We start from the raw sequence: 16,715 nt of genomic DNA on the forward strand, positions 1-16,715 counted from the left end.
TTTTCCCCCATACAGTCTTTAACATGTTTCTTTCTGTCAAGTATTTTATGTCATTGAAGGGATAATCGTGTTTTAATGACATAATCATTTTAGTGGTTTACTACTTTGTCTGCTTCTACAACTAGAGTTTTTTTTTTCTCTTTTACTGTATGGTTAAATGTGTAGATAAAGATACTCTGGTAATTCTGAGTATTTTTAACAGACTTTTATCACTATGTCTTCTAGCCATTAAACCTCCCTCTATTGGACTTGCGAAAATGTGTGCTACCCCATTCAGGGTATCCTCAGCATGGAGACAAGTGCTATCAGCCAGGTAACCATGTACTGTAGATGACTTGTGCCCTCACTCTAATACATACATGTTAATTCAGTAATGTACAGCATGTCTTTATGTTTTATGTTACTGGGTCATTTTGCCTCTGTTAAGAATGTAATGACAGTTACGTAACACACTGCGTGGTTATATTCATCTGTCCTGTTTTTGGATGTTGCTGTTTCATGTAAGGGCACTGAACTAAACACCATTCAAAGTCGCACAGAAACTCTGATTCAGAATTAGTGCCAAGAAATTTTAACAAAGCAAAGAAAGATGTTAAATGAAAGTCTGGGGAAATTAACTTAAAGGAGCATACATCCACCACAGTGCACTGCCAGATTCCTAACCACACAGATGGGACCACCAACTTCTCTTCACTTTTTTGTTTGCTGTTTATACCGTGTAAAATTCAATAGTTACTTGCCAGGGTGAACTAGTTCAGTGAATGAGGCTTACTGGTAATTACAAATGGCCCTTTTAAAGTAGCCATCTAAAATGTTGGGATCTACTAGAGACAGAAACAAGGAGAATGAATGTCTGAAAAACGGACTTGCATATAAGAAGTCTGAGGTGGCCATTTCTTGGAATATTCCCTTTTCTCCAAGGTATGGCCATCTTGAAGTTTGTATACACAAGTCTGGGGTGTGGTAAAAAAAAAAAAGAAATTAAAGCTTTTTTGTCCTTTTTTTTTGCATGTTGGCACTTGGCATTTCAAGTACAGTTTCAATGGGCAAATCCCATTTACTTTAGTCTGTAAGCCTAAAAAATAGGGTAGCTGAAACTATATGTGAGTACATAATGGCTGTATTTTGATTCTGTTGTTGCTTTGTCTATAGGCTTTTACTAAAATGAAAGGGAGCGTGAAGGCTTTTATCAACATGAAAGGGAGAATACATTTCAATTTTGCCTGATTTCAGCCTTGGTATATGTTTTATATAGCTGAAAATATATAAGGTACTTCCGTAGGACCAAAGGAAATTGAACTACTTTTGTTTACCACAGAGTATGCTTTATCCTCACATTTTTGGAATTAGATCTGATCATGGAGCTATATTTATTAATTGCACAGACAATAACTGATTTACCATGAGGATACTTCATTGGTGCATGGGTGTTTCTACAACACTGACTTGCAACTTTAGTTTTCTTTTCTGTTATTTCATATGTAACCCATCTACATGAATGTAATCTTGAATACACACAATGTATTACAGAATGGAATGTAAGATGAGCTCTATTGTTGCCAGTTGTATTGTAAGCAGTTTGCATATCTAGCTCTTGGATCAAGCCTTTTTCATGACTGATTGTAGCCAGCTTGTAGCCTACCATCTCACCAGTGATGTGCAAACATTCTTTTTACCTTTGGGTTAGTTTCATATTAAGAAATTTGGGTATCAAGCCAGAAAACACTATTAAGGTATCTGCAAACCCCCTGACACACTTAGTAAGGCTGCAACACTGACCTGAACTACATCACGGCACCTCAGCAAATATCTGCGGCTTCCTTAAACAAATTGTATGTCTTTTCATTTTTTCTTTGCAAAATCAAAATAAGATCACAGCACATCACCGGGGCACCTCTAGTATCACTACCCCCCATCTTCTTATTCCTTTTCCACCCTGCATATTAACATAGCTATCGGCAATATTTTTTCTTAAATTAGTGCTCTGTTAGCTCACTGCACCATTATACTTTATTACCTCTACAAATATATTTCCTTTGACTATTCCTTACCCTATAGGAACTTACCTTATAGTAACTTCTAAGTTCACAACTCTAAATTTGTGATTGTTTTATTTTATTCACTTTTCAAGAGCAGAATCCAGGCAGTAGCTGCCCACAGATTGGCAGAAGCTGCACACAGAGAAACAGAAAGGCAGGCTGAAGTAACCTGCAAAAGGGTTGAAAGAGAAGCCTTAAAAAACAGTGTGACCATGCCACAGCTGTGTCAAGGTTAAGAGCTCTAGAGCAAGCTGCTAGTGGGAGTGATAGAGACAGCATAGGTCCAGTAGACACCAAGAGTTATCTTAAATGCATTACAGATTATATCTTCAACAAAAGCAGCAAGCATTCCATCTTATCTGATACTCTTGAAGCCAGAGACACTTCTTTAAAACTATTACTTCCAGTAACTACTGCTGCAGTACCTCTCAACCAAAGTCAGCAGGACACACCTAGCTCTGCTCAAGCTAACCTACCATATTGTAGAGATAGTCAACAACTTCCGGTCAACCAGGCCATTACAAGCTCCTGCACTCATGAACTCTTGGCCAGTTCCACAGGTTAATGCCCTTGCACCACCGTACAGCCTAATGTCATTCAGCAGTGGTGCTGCTGTTAATGTGACCAGCACTGTTCAACCAACAGCTCCTCACTTAAAGTCTGAACACAGAAGTGTCACAGGTCATAAAGTACATGCTTCGAAAAGGTCTTACCAAAACAGGTCTCACATGGTTTGACAACAGACTGGAGAACTACAGAGGCTGGAAATTCACCTTTATGTCTGCAATTGGTCATCTGGACATTACAGCTACCGAAGAACTAGATATGCTCATCAGGTGGCTTGGTCATTGCTTTCTGAATGTATTAAGCATCTCCAGGCAGTTCCTATTGCAAACTCGGCTGTAGGTCTTAATGCTGCCTGGGACAGACTGGAATGTAGCTTTGGCAGCCCTGAAGTCACTGAGAATGCTTTATTTAAAAGGCTGCAAAATTTCTCAAAGATGTCTGGGAAGGACAGTCTAAAGTTTCAGGAGCTTAGTGACTTCCTTTTCGAACTTCAGCTAGCCAAAGAAGACATCCACCTTCCAGACCACAGTTATTTGGACACTGCTGATGGGGTTAACCCGAGAGTTTCAAAGATCCCATACGATATCAAAGGAAAATGGACTACAGTTGGATCAAAGTACAAGGAAGCAAACAGAGTTTCCTTCTCCCATTCTCATTCTTCTGTGAATTTATTAGGAAAACTGCAGAGACAAAGAATGATCCAAGCTTCTCCTATGGATGCTTTAGGTACACCCTCTCCTAAGCCTACAAACTTGTGCAGCTCATACAGAGACTGCAGAGATCCAGTCTTAGTTAAGTGGACTGATGACTTACCTACACCTTCTACAGTTCCCAACAAGGGTAATCAAAGCAAGAAAATCAAAAACCCAAATCACCAATGCCCCATGCATAACGAACTTCACCCTCTCAGGAAATGTATTGCCTTCAGGAAAAAACCCTGCAAGAACATAAGGAGCTTCTGAAGAAATTTGGGGTATGTTTTAAATGCTGTGCTTCCAAGAGCATGTTGCTAAGGACTGTAAAGCCACTATCAAGTGCATAGAATGTGAAAGTGATGATCATGTACAAGCACTTCATCCATTTCAACATACTTCTACCCCCATCCACAGTTAACCCTCCCAAGGCAAAGCAAGGTAGGGAGGACATAGAGCAAACAGTGGCTCCTAATCCAGTTGCTCCCACATGTACTGAAGTCTGTGGAGAAGGACTCTGTGACAAATCTTGTGCAAGAATATGCTTGGTCCATGTCGGGTCATCCTGAAAGACCCGTAAGACTGCACACTATTCTCGACAAACAAAGTAATCGATCTCTTGCAAGATCAGAGTTCTTTGACCTGCTCAGCATAACAGAGGATGGCCTGCCTTACTCCTTGGGCACTTGTGCTGGCATTGCAGAAGTGTCGGGTAGGAGAGCTAGTGGTCTTATAGTAGCTCCTCTCAATGTCACCTCCATTCCACTGCCCACTCTCATCGAGTGCAACCAAATTCCAACCAAGAGGCAAGAGATTCATACCACAGAAACTGCTTCTTGTCATCCTTACTTGAAAATCATATCTGGCCAAATACCACCCCTTGATAAAGATGCTGAAATCCTGATGCTGCTTGGTAGAGACATACTGATGGTGCACAAGGTACGTGAATATATCAATGGCCCAAAACAATGCTCCATATGCCCAACGCCTGGATCTAGGTTGGGTTGTCATATGTACCTCTGTTTAGGCAAGGTCAGGAGACCTAACAGGGTTACTTCCTTCAAGATGCATGTTCTTCCAGATGGAAGCAATACTTGTTTTGAAAACTGTCCACATGACTACTACGTAAGAGAAAGGTTATGCAGTAATGGTAAGCCACAGCAAGTCATCCAAGACTACAACAATGGCTTAGATTCCTGGAATGAAAATCTTGGCATTATGGTGCTTGATACCACAAGTGAAGACAATTACTTGGTGGCCCCACAGGAAGATAAGGAATTCATGAAAATCATGAGTGAAGAATTCTATCAGGAACACTCCAACAGCTGGGTGGCACCCTTACCATTCCATACCCCAAGAATGAAACTGCCAAACAATAAGCAGCATGCTGAGTCATGGTTTATTTCATTAGAACACAACCTGAACAGGAAATCTGCAATGAAAAAGCACTTTGTTGACTTCCTGCAGAAGGTGTTTGATAGAGATCATGCTGAATATGCACCTCTTCTAAAAGAGGGGGAAGAATGTTGGTATCTTCCATGTTTTGGTGTGCATTACCCTCACAAGCCAGACCAAATCAGAGTAGTCTTTGTCTCAAGTGCTTGCTATGAAGGTGCTTCTTTTAATGATATTCTCCTCACTGGGGCTGATCTGAACAATAACCTGATTGGGGTCTTGATTTATTTCACACAAGATTTGATTGCAATAATGACCAACATCTAGCAAATGTTCCACTGTTTTATTGTTTTGGAAGACAACAGAAACTACCTCAAATTTCGGTGGTACCACAATAATGATGTCAATGACAAGGTCATAGACGATCGGATGAAGGTACATGTATTTGGTAACAGCCCATCTCCTGCAGTTGCAATATATAGGTTGAGAAGAGCTGCCCTAGAGGGTGAAAAGGAATTCGGATCTGATGCATGTCAGTTTGTTGAAAGAAACTTCTGTGTAGACGATAGGCTTAAATCTTCTCCCACAGATGAAGAAATTATCAATCTCCTTACCAGAACTCAAGATATGCTGGCTGTAGCTAATCTCAGACTTCACAAGACTGTCTTCAACAGCATCAAGGTAATTGGAGCTTTTCAATCTGAGGACCATGCTGACAGTCTAAAGAACTTTGAACTAGGGTTTGACATTACACTTATGCAATGTAACTTCAGGCTACTTTGGAAAGTCAAGCAAGACTCATTCATATTTCGAATGTCAGCTTGCGACAAGCCTTTCACCAAATGTGGAGTGTTGTAGTAAACAGCATTTACAATCCACTGGGATTCATAGCTCTCTTTACCATTCAGGGTAAGATTAAGACAGCTCACTTCTGAAAATTTGGATTGGGATACCCTCCCCCCCCCAAAAAAAAAAAACAATGAAGATAGGAAACGTGGAAAGAATCCCCGAATATCTTAGAGAAACTTCAAATACCACGCTGCTACACCCCTACAGGAGTATGAATGCTATCAGAAGAGAGATTCACATCTTCTCTGATGATTTCATTGAAGCTATTTCTGCTGCGGCCTACCTCACAGTTATAGGATTGGATGGAAAAGCAACTATTGGATTTATCCTTGGTAGGGCAAAACTCACTCCAAATCCTGCACATACAGTGCCAAGACTCGAACTTTGTGCAGTGGTGTTAGCCGTTAAAATTGCTGAGCTTATTAAACTTGAAATGGACAATGAAAATGTATTCCTTTGACTTCTACATAGACAGTAAAATAGTCCTTGGATACATACACAACCAAACAAGACAGTTCTATGTGTATGTCAGTAATAGGGTAGAACACATTAGAAAGTTCTTCGCTCCCAGCCAATAGCATTACGTTCCTACTGATGTCAACTATGCAGATTGTGGCACCTGTGCTGTATCAGCATCTGCCTTTCATGACATTTCTTGGTCATCAGGCATAGAATTTCTTCACTGAGAAGTTATTACAAACCATGTTGACTCCAAATGTTACTTGGTAAGCCCTAATTCTGACAAAGAAATCAGACCTGTCTGATGAGCCACTGCACAACTAATCCATGTTGCTCACCTGTTTGTAAACAACAGCAACAATCCTGAAGCCTGTCATGAGTGGCACATATGTAAAGGACATCCTTCCATCAATGAAACCTCTCAAGCAGAGCAAACAATTATCCGATGTGTTCAACATGAGGTGTACTGCCAGGAATTCCACAGCATTTCAAAGGGACTCAGTCTTTCTAAATGTAGCTCTCTTTAAAACATGAACCCAGTAATTGACAGCCAGGATTTCCTCAGAGTTGGAGGTCACTTGGGAAGGGCTGACCTTACTGATATAGAAAGACACATCTTGTCATTGTTCCAGGCCAATAACACATTGCAACATTACTGGTAAAACACTACCATGAGCAAGTTCAGCACCAAGGTTGCCACTTTCCTGAGGGCACTATAAGATCTGCAGGTTTGTGGATTGTTGCTGCTAAAAGACACATACCCTCCATACTTTACAGATGTGTCAAGTGTGAAAACCTGAGAAGGAGACACCAGCAACAACAAATGGCAAATCTCCCACCTGACAGACTAAGCACTGAACCACCCTTTACACATGTTGGCATGGATGTTTTTGGCCCCTGGTCTACAGCAACTCATAGAACTCGTGGCAGAGTTGCTAACTGCAAATGTTGGGCCGTGCTGTTTACTTGTCTCAGCATTAGTACTGTAGATATTGAAGTTATAGAGTCTATGGAGACTTCATGTTTTATTAATGCCTTCCAAAGATTTATCTCTATAAGAGGAACAGTAAAGCTCCTAAGATCGGAATTTGGAAACAACTTCACAGGGGCAAAAAGTGATTTGGAAGTAAAGAATTTTTCTTAATTAGCAAAGGATATGACTGGAAGGTCAACTCTCTTTGTTTGTCTCACGTGGGAGGTTCTTGGGAATGCATGAATGGGATCACTTAAAGGATTCTAGATTCTATGCTGCTTCATCTCAAAATTTTCCAACTCACCCATGAGATCTTAATCACTCTTCTCCCAGATGTGTTTGCCATAATCAATGCCAGATCACTAGTTCCAGTGTCTGCTGAGCCAGATTCTACAGTGTTGCTCACTCCAGCTACTCTGCTCAATCAGAAATTAGGGGTTAGTGTCTGCATCTCCTGGGGAGTTCAGCTACTCTAATGTTCATAGACAACAATGGAAATGAGTTCAGCACATTGCTAATGTGTTCTGGAATCGTTGGCAGAAGGAATACCTTTTCAATCTTCAAGGTCGCAGTAAATGGCAAGTCGATAAGCCGAATTTAAGAGTAGGTGATGTGGTTCTTCTTAAAGACAAAGATGCTCATCGTAACAACTGGCCTCTGGGACTGATTACAGAAAATATACCTAATATTGATGGAAAGGTTCATAAGGTAAGGTCAAGGTGATTCAAGGAAGGTTCTGCATGACTTTTCTTCAGAACTTTCACTGATCTGGTGCCACTTCTCCCCAAGAATGAGAATGCATCTTCAGATTCCACTACCTGACACCGCCAAGACTTTGAACTTTCCCTTGTGATAATCATATGCCTTTCAGGTGTGAGTATTCCTCCATGCCCTGTCTTCCTTTCCAAAACCTAAACTTTGGTCTGTTCCATTCCTACTTGTCCTGGTCTTCCTAGTTGTCGGCAACAGCAAGTATTCATTTTGATGTTTACATTTAACTTCTTGTTCTTCCCTCCCGCTTGATTTTCAGGTTCCTGTGGAGAAAGAGGTTCCAAATATATGACAAACTTAATGTTTATTGTTATTGTTATTTTGTGAAATCTAAAGATATTGAGGAGGGGGGGATTACCATGTTACACATGCTAGTGTATTTGCTGTTCAGCTAAGAAAATTTTTTTTTTTTTTTTTTTTGTATTTTGTCCTAGCTGTTTTCCTGTAGCTTGGCTCTGTTAACTATCTGCACTCCTTCTCCCTCATTTTATTTCAGTGTGGAAAGAGCAGCCACATGTTTACTGTTGGTGTGTCAAATCATCATTATTCGACATACTGGAATGTCATCCTGTATGAAGGTCTACACAGTTTTTGAAGTAAACTAATGATCTCCACAGGTGTCATTTTGATTGAGTCACTATCTGACAACACTACTGTGGTGGTGAGTAAACCTTCTCAATACGTCTTGTTACAGATTAGGAGATTACACTTGCTAAGGGGAGGCAGAACAATTGCTGTGATTTCAGTCCATCAAAAGTATGTCATACATTTACGTTAAACTCACTAAAGCATTACAGATAACCTAAAACCATTATGTTTTGTGGACTTGGCAAAAGTTATTCTGCAAATCTTCTGAGCTGCCTTGAATAAAATGCTGTATAAGAGCCCGGCTTTATAAGTAGTTGACAGTGTTGCAAGGAATTGATAAAAATGTGTGTATCACCCCTAACTTCGTTACTAGTCATGTAGCATACCTGCAAATGAGCCCTTACTCATAAGCAAAATGAGCTAACCCAGCTTATTGCAAATGAGTCCTCACAACAGAGCAGTCTTATTAAAGGCTGGGAGACTGTAGTTAAAAAAGCAGTCCTGCACAGTACAAAGTAAAAAAAAAAAAACATCTAAAAGGGTATAGAAAGCGGGATAAGTTAAGTACCTCCATTTTAAATTAAGGAAGAGCTCATCTAGTCTTAGCTCACAATGAATATTTACAGTAGCTTCATGTGGTACATTACCATGATTTTTGATCGAGACAACATTGGCTCCTTTTCCTCTGGAATGATTCGCACATAAAAGACTCCAGGTAGGATAAAGATTAGACTTGGAGCTGATGTGGCACCTAGAATACAGAAAGAAGTCATATCACACAGTGTATTCAAATATATAACTGCTTTCTGTTTTTAATCTTTAAAATCAAAGGAAGAATGAATCCATAAGCATGAAGTAAAGCAAGACTGCTGAAATGGTACAACAGTGTGAAATCAGTGCTAACTATAAAGACTTATAAAAAATAATTTCAAAGGGTGAAAATGCATGAAACATGTCAAAGTTAAATGTTAAGATGCGCTTTCATTATTATTTCAATGTAACTGACTAAGACTTAACTTTGCTGCTATTTTATAAGTACTTAACCAAACTGACGCCTCCCTCTCATAAACACAACCTGTGAGCAACACACACCACCGCTGTTTCCACATAAATACCAATAAGCTATCATATGCCAAACTATTTTATGCCAATGACATTAAAAGTCCCTGCCTAAGCCTCCAAGACATAGAGATTCTAGGACTCAGAGTAAATCATATACTACAGCACTTATTAGCACTAGAACAGTAAGGGGTTACCAGGTAATTAACCAATTCAGAACTAGGCATCTACACACCCTTCTAACAAAAGTGTACTAGTGATTAGTGATCCCACTGTCGGACACACTGACTCAACTCTTATGAAACAGGACAAAGAAAGGATGACAGTGAGTTGCCTTTTGGGACCCATATCTCTGACAGAATAGGGGGCATATAGACCCTTAAACCAAACAAATAGGATTATCACATATAAGTGGTCCATGTGGGTCTGAATGACCTGGCACATAAAACCCTGAGGGATGTGCAGAGAGACATGACAGAGCTCTCCGTGCATGTCACAAATGATTGGTTTATAGCTCAATCTTTCCTTCTACCAATGTATAGGGAAAAGATGATTGCTTCTAGGTCTTGGAGGCCTATGCAGGGACTTTTAGGTGGTGTCATTCAAAGGGGCTCCAGTATGTGTTAGCATAGGAGGAGATGGTACACATTTACTCTTATTTTGCAACAGGTGACTTGTACCGCTTATTCCAGGATTTCTGCATACTGGCTAAAGTCTTTGCTGTCCCTTTACTGCTTGTTTAAGGCAGAGTCCAGCTAATCGATCTCAAACCTAACAAAATAAACATATCAAGCACCACACCACATCAAGGTGGCTCTAATCTATGATCAGAGTCAGGAATCTTAACATATTGGATGGCTTTTGATATAATCTCCCACCAGAACTATTAGCATAGCCTCTCATCCTTAGGGCTCATCAACTCTCTTCACTGCACTGGTTCCAGAGTTATCTCTCAAACAGAGTACAAACAATAAAATGGAAAAATGATTTTTCCAACTCCTTGTCAGTAATTACTGGTGTCCCATAAGGATATATGTTAAGTCCCATAATTTTCAATATATTCATCAATGACCTATACACGGTTACAAAAAATGCTACCCTAATTTAATATGCTTAGATTCGGCCCTGATCTTTTCTGCCAAATCTCTCTCTAAACTCTTAAGACCTTACACAACAATTCTTATTGATTGAAACATAGCCAACTCATTCTAAACCCCCCAAAAAAATGAAATTACTGCTTTTCATCTTAAAGCACATCTCCAACAAACATTATTCACTATCATCTCTGCCAGTAACACCATGAAAGAACAACTAAACCATACAAAATTACTGGATGTCATCGTAGATGACCAGTTAAAAATTGACCACAATGTATCACATGTGGTTAAAAAAAAATCATCAAAAACTAGGTACATTACAAACAGTAAAAAAATCTCTCTCGCTGATGTAACCAGACGACATATAGCCTCTACTGTCTTACAGCCAACTCTCCTCCATGCTGCCCCACTCTTCACTAACATTTAAGTCTCACAATTATCCATATGCTAACGATGTCATAATAAAATAGCCAAATTTGCAGTAAACTATAACAATAGAACATACCACTGCCTAGCTCTTAAAGAATTAAACTGGTTAGAGCTACTACATCACCTAGAACTTTCTCAGCTAACTACAATGCACAGACTGCTATATAAGCCAGAAAATTGCCCAGCACTTAAAAACATTATGCCCGACAGAATTTATGCACTAGAGAAACATCACTAATCACTGTAACGTAAACCTTCTAATACTGCAGGTGACTGTCTATATTCAAAGAGTGTGGCTAAACTATGGAACTGCATCCCACTACCACTGACTGTCTATATTCAAAGAGTGTGGCTAAACTATAGAACCACATCCCACTAACACTGACTGTCTATATTCAAAGAGTGTGGTTAAACTATGAAACCACATCCCACTACCACTAAAATCGATTCAGAATGCAAACTCATTTAAAATACAACTAAAACTTCACTTATCAAATCAATGGCTCGGTTCCTATATATCTCCAGGAAAAAATGTCAACTGCTATTTCCAGCATGCCATGTCATCAAACCACTTCTCTTTTTTCAGAATCCTATGCCCTACAACCAGTCTTCATCTATGCCTGAAGAGTTTTACTAGCATCCCCAGTTATATTCAAGATTTTGTAACACTTTGCACCCCCACCTCTATACTTCTAATATAAACCATATTACAGCCATGTACAAAATTGTCTCTGAACCTGCTTTACACCTCACCTCTTAACTACAATATTAATATTTTCTGCTCTACCTAGTTCCTTCCCTTACCTGAGTTTCTTTGAATTTCTAAGCACTAATCATATGATCCATTACCTAAGCGACATACCAATTAATGCACCTCTTTGAATGTTCAACGTTCAACATCTACTAATACATACGTATATTTTTTACTGTAATAATGCCTCTGTTTTCATATGAATGTAATCTGTTCAGCAAATGTATCTGTTAATGTGGATTACTTAACATCTGTTTATGTATATTACTGAATGTATGTTTAAAAGTGTCTGTAATATGTTGGAGCTTTTCTCCATGGGCGTCCACTGAAAAATGAGTTTTTGACTAAACCCCAGTAAACAAAAACAAAACAAATAAAATAAAATAAAAAACATTGCCTTATTTTAAGGCCCTGTTGCATTTGGAATTCATACATGTGTACATGTTATTTAAAAGTACCTTCTTACCAGGTTTTTGCTCCTGCCATACCTTTCGGCTTGACGGTAACTGCGGTAGAATATTCATATTTATTAAAGAACACATCACTTCTAGATTGATTCCTGGTGACCAAAAACCTAACTGATTGATATCCAAATCATACTAAACAGGACCACTAAACAGATCATAGCATGTTACAGGGCCCCCACAGTGCTCTCAGAAAATCACGTTAGGCTCCTCAATGGACTGGGTGAACTTCATATTAATGGAAAATCCATTATCCTAGGAGACTTTAACCACCCAACGATAAAATGGGAGATCTTTACTTCAGCAGTAAGTTACACCCCCATAATTCCATGATTTCAGACATAAAATTTCCCTGGTTCAAAAGTTCAAGGAACTAACTAGAGGACAAAATGTTCTTGACCTAGTCTTTATCAACATGTTCTGTTCTCTGATGAAGTCTCTCAATTCAAAATGAACTGTATTACCCAAGATACTGACAAAAGCAAACTCTATGTGCAAGTGGATAAATGCAATGACTTGGCAGTCCCTACAGAGCCAAATAAAATGGGAAGTTTTAAGTAAACAAGCCTGGTGGTCAACATGCATAAATACGTAATAAATTAATGTCTGTTCATGTACATTTCAGAAAGTATGCAGAATTACAATTATACATAAATAGGTAATCTTCCTAGACAAAAACTGGCTTTGTTCTTGCTCAACAGCAGGATAATCCACATCCTTAAATGTGAACAAATACATATTCATACCTTACATCTCCTTACTCGCCCTTCTTCACTCACTTCCTTACATCTATCAATTTCTCTCACCTGGCTTTCTCTTTTACCATAAGCCTGCTTTTCTCTCACTTTGTATTGCAATTCCTGTTTGCATTATACTAACTTACCTTTAATTTCTATATAAACTGGATAAAATATCTCTATTAAATCATTGTGATATAATTATATCTATTCTTAACCAATGTTTTCATATTATGTTTCATTTGGTATAATTATTTATACTGTATTTTTTTGTATTATTATTTAAAGACTGTATATAATTGTTCTTAAAATGTTTTGTAATACTTTGGAGCTTTTCTCCCCAGGCCTCCACTGAAAATGGGCTCCTACCCAGTTGGACTTTCCCGGTAATCAAATGTCAATAAATAAATAATACAACAAAAGAAGAAATCTTCTTAAACTATGTAGCAAAAAGAAAAAAAAAACTCAAATCAATGTTGACATTAAAAAGCTGTCAAAAGAACTAAAAACTACTGTCAGAGAAAAAAGGCATCACATAAACTTACACTAGCATCAGAGGCTAGCTAAAGACTATAAATGGATGCCTCACAGAGAGGTTTTCCTGGACAATGCCCATCAGTGGAGTACTCCTCAAGTAGACCTTTTCGCCTCCCTTCTGAACAGGCAACGTCCAAGGTTCTGTTCCAGAGTGCCAGTTCTTTTGGCTTGGAAATTGAAAGCAATGTATTTTTCCTGGAAGGGGATGTTTTTGTATGCCCATCCCCCCTCTTCCTTTGTTACCAAGAGTCCTTTACAAGATCATGTGGGACAGGCCCAAAATCTTGTTGGTGACTCCCTTTTGGCCCAGATGTCTCTGGTTCCCCTTCAATTATATCTGGCAGAGGCAAGCATCATAAGTTACCTCATGGGATGGATCTTCTTACACAGGGCAAGGCACCTCCCATTCATCCTAATTTACTCACCCTTCATTTGAATCCTCTGGCAATATGGTTTTGATTCTTTTTAGACACCAATTTTCTAAGGACATACTTTGGGTTTTACAGCAGGCCAGAAAACCCACTACTAAAAAATTCTATGTGGCTAAGTGGATAAGGTTTTCTATTTGATGTCATAAATGTGAACTGGACCCTCTTTCTGTGGGTATTCCTATTGTTCGTTCTTATTTGTGTGAGCTACTCAATTCTGGTCTTGTATTCACATCTGTTAAAGCTAATTTGTCAGCCATCTATGCTCGTTTGCCCTTGAATCCATCTCTTTCTTTTAGATTTTAAGTCAAACAATTTCTGAAAAGGCGTCCTTTATATTAAACCTCCAAGAAAGCCTATTCCTCATTCTTGGGACCTTCATTTTGTTCTTGAAAAGTTGCCTCAGCCACCACTTGAGCTTGCAGTTTCTTCTTTTTTGCAGCTCTGTACATGGAAAACTTACTAAGTTTTCAACTTTTCCAGGTGTGTCACTACTTTATAATGACAAGTAGCATATCCAGACTCTGTGCTTGCATTTAAGTTATTTTATGTGAAGGGACACAGTTAGAAAGTCACAATATGACTGTGCTATGAAAGAAATAACACTCAGTCCAGTATACATAACTTAGTGGCCTGAAAACTGCATGTGCGACAGATGCATGCCACTCTAGTACAGTTTGGGCTGAGGAATTTCCTGTATTATAATACATTGATCTATTTTATGAAAGTTTTGGTGACAGGAGTATGCAAGTGATGTTTCACAGTGGTAAAGTAATCTTGCTTCATAAACATGTAAAACAGTCCTGATAAGCAGAAATGATTGGCCTTAACAACTTCACCAGTGACTTGGGTGCATTTAGCAAGTTCATCCTGAAGATTCCCATTGGTTAGATGGAAATGAGCTGCTGACATCAGGTTGTTCATGTTATGGGAAGGCTAGTGATGGGGAGTACATTAGAGGAACTGCCTCCTGCTGGAGGTTAGCAGGTGAGCTTTCCATTACAGTCGTGCCCAGACCTGACACTACAATGCCAGTAGAACAGTTGCACATGGCAACACACAGATAGTAAGTGAAGAGAACACCATTATGTGTACCTAATGTTATTTTCTGAGCTCAAAGAAAGGAGGCACTGTTAGGTGCAAATAAAAATCATGGTGCATGATGGTGAAGGTCAGGAGGATGGGTGCACCCATCTTAAGGGAAAAAATGGTGCCTTCTGCCTGGCTCATGCCACTGCTGCAATGACAGGTCCTCAACTGGAGAGCAGAGGCCCATTATGAGGTGGGGAGATGGTGTCGGGAAAGATGAGGATGTGGGCTCCCAAGCTGATGGTTGCCTGTATTAGCACATATGGAGGAGTGCAAAGGCATAGACAGCCTTTTGGAGATGCAAGTGCTGAGCAATGGAGCAAGGTTAGACCAAAAAAAAAAAAAAAAAAATCTTGTCACTGGGATGCACAAAGCACCTTCATGGTTAACTGTGTGACTTCCCCACCCCCAACAAGAAGCTTGATGGCTTGTAAGCATGGGGAAAAATAAACAAAAATGAATGTTCCCACTCCAGAGAAAGCTATATTAAGCAGCCATGTTTCTTCGGGGAGGATATCAATTTGGTTATGATTAGTAAAGGAAGGGTTAATTCTTGAATGATACACTTATGTCAGTGCAGAGGACTAAGGATATGAATGATTATTGAGCTACTTCTTGTATTGTAGGGTTTGATTCTGTCTCCGTTTCCACTTGCCTAATGTGTGACACTGAACAAGTGACTGAACCAAACAGTACTCTGGAGCAAAAGGACAACTGAGCTAGATTCCTCAGTGATTTCCTGGACTGCATGGCTAATAACTACCATTGAACACAAGTGTATAATGGCTTTCTGATCATTTTCCTTAATGTAAAGTAGTTTAAATATAAGCACTGAAGCATGATACAATACTCGTACGTTATAGGTCAAAGGTGATTACTAGGTTAATGTCCCCAAGGGGACTTTTATAACACAGCTGTGCTTCCAAAAGGTAAGAAAAAATCCCTGTACGTTGTGTCTGTAAAGTAAGCACTTAACCATTGTATCAACTTCCAACCCCAAAAGAGTAGCCGATTCCTGTACCGGGAGTTGAATCTGAGCTGTCTGGATGAAAACCAAAAATCCTAATGCTAGAGCATACAGGACATTATGGAACAGTGACATACCTAAAATAAAGGAGGATACTTTTTACAGATAAATGGAAGAAGACAGAGAAAGACAGGCAAGTGTTTTCATTTCTTGATCTGATTTTAAATTCATTTTAACAGTCTGTATCTGCTTTGGATAAGTTCTTTAGGCTTATATTAGTGATTCCAGAACATAGTTCCACTACATTGTTTGCTGTTTAAGTGGCCTAACTGGTGTTATTAGGCCCTGGTTTCATTCTTATGTACTGAGTGTATGTCAGGCTAGTTCAGGACTTGGCTTTGCACTGGAGCACTTCCAGACCATTCAGCTCAGAGTGAAGGGTCTTAATTTCTGTTTCCACCCACCCAGCCTGTTGTCATTATATTCTTAAACCTAGTGTATAGAATAGTTGTATAAGAACGTACCATAACCATAGATGTCCTGGTTTTCCATGTTGCAGTATTCATGACATTAGGGAGTTGCCTGCAGCACTGGAGATATATGGCCAGTATACCAAAGTCTTTCATCCAGGGGTAGGTTAAATGTAGAATGCAGGGGCCATAAACTGACATCACTACAACTGTGATGTCTGCATGTACCCAACTCAGAAACTGGCTGCCGCAAAGACAGAAAGAGACCCCAACAGCAATAGGAAAGAGCCCAAGCAATAATATCCCAGGCACACCCTAGCAGTGTATGAAAGTGGCCAATCAAAAGAAGGAAAA

General features: G+C 39.3%; 1 protein-coding gene across 2 annotated transcripts in view; it reads right to left on the reverse strand.

Moving 5' to 3' along the window:
• The window catches only part of SLC38A5 (solute carrier family 38 member 5), a 776,684-nt gene that overhangs the window by 13,580 nt on the left and 746,389 nt on the right, over positions 1 to 16,715 (reverse strand). For both annotated transcript variants that reach the window (XM_044080289.1, XM_044080288.1), the window contains one exon: positions 8,981 to 9,084. In XM_044080289.1, coding sequence (XP_043936224.1) covers positions 8,981 to 9,084 — 104 coding nt within the window. The remainder of the gene's footprint in view (positions 1 to 8,980; positions 9,085 to 16,715) is intronic.

Source organism: Protopterus annectens, chromosome 8.part0 (genome assembly GCF_019279795.1).
Source record: "Protopterus annectens isolate FY-2018-M chromosome 8.part0, PAN1.0, whole genome shotgun sequence".
Lineage (NCBI taxonomy): Eukaryota > Metazoa > Chordata > Ceratodontiformes > Protopteridae > Protopterus > Protopterus annectens.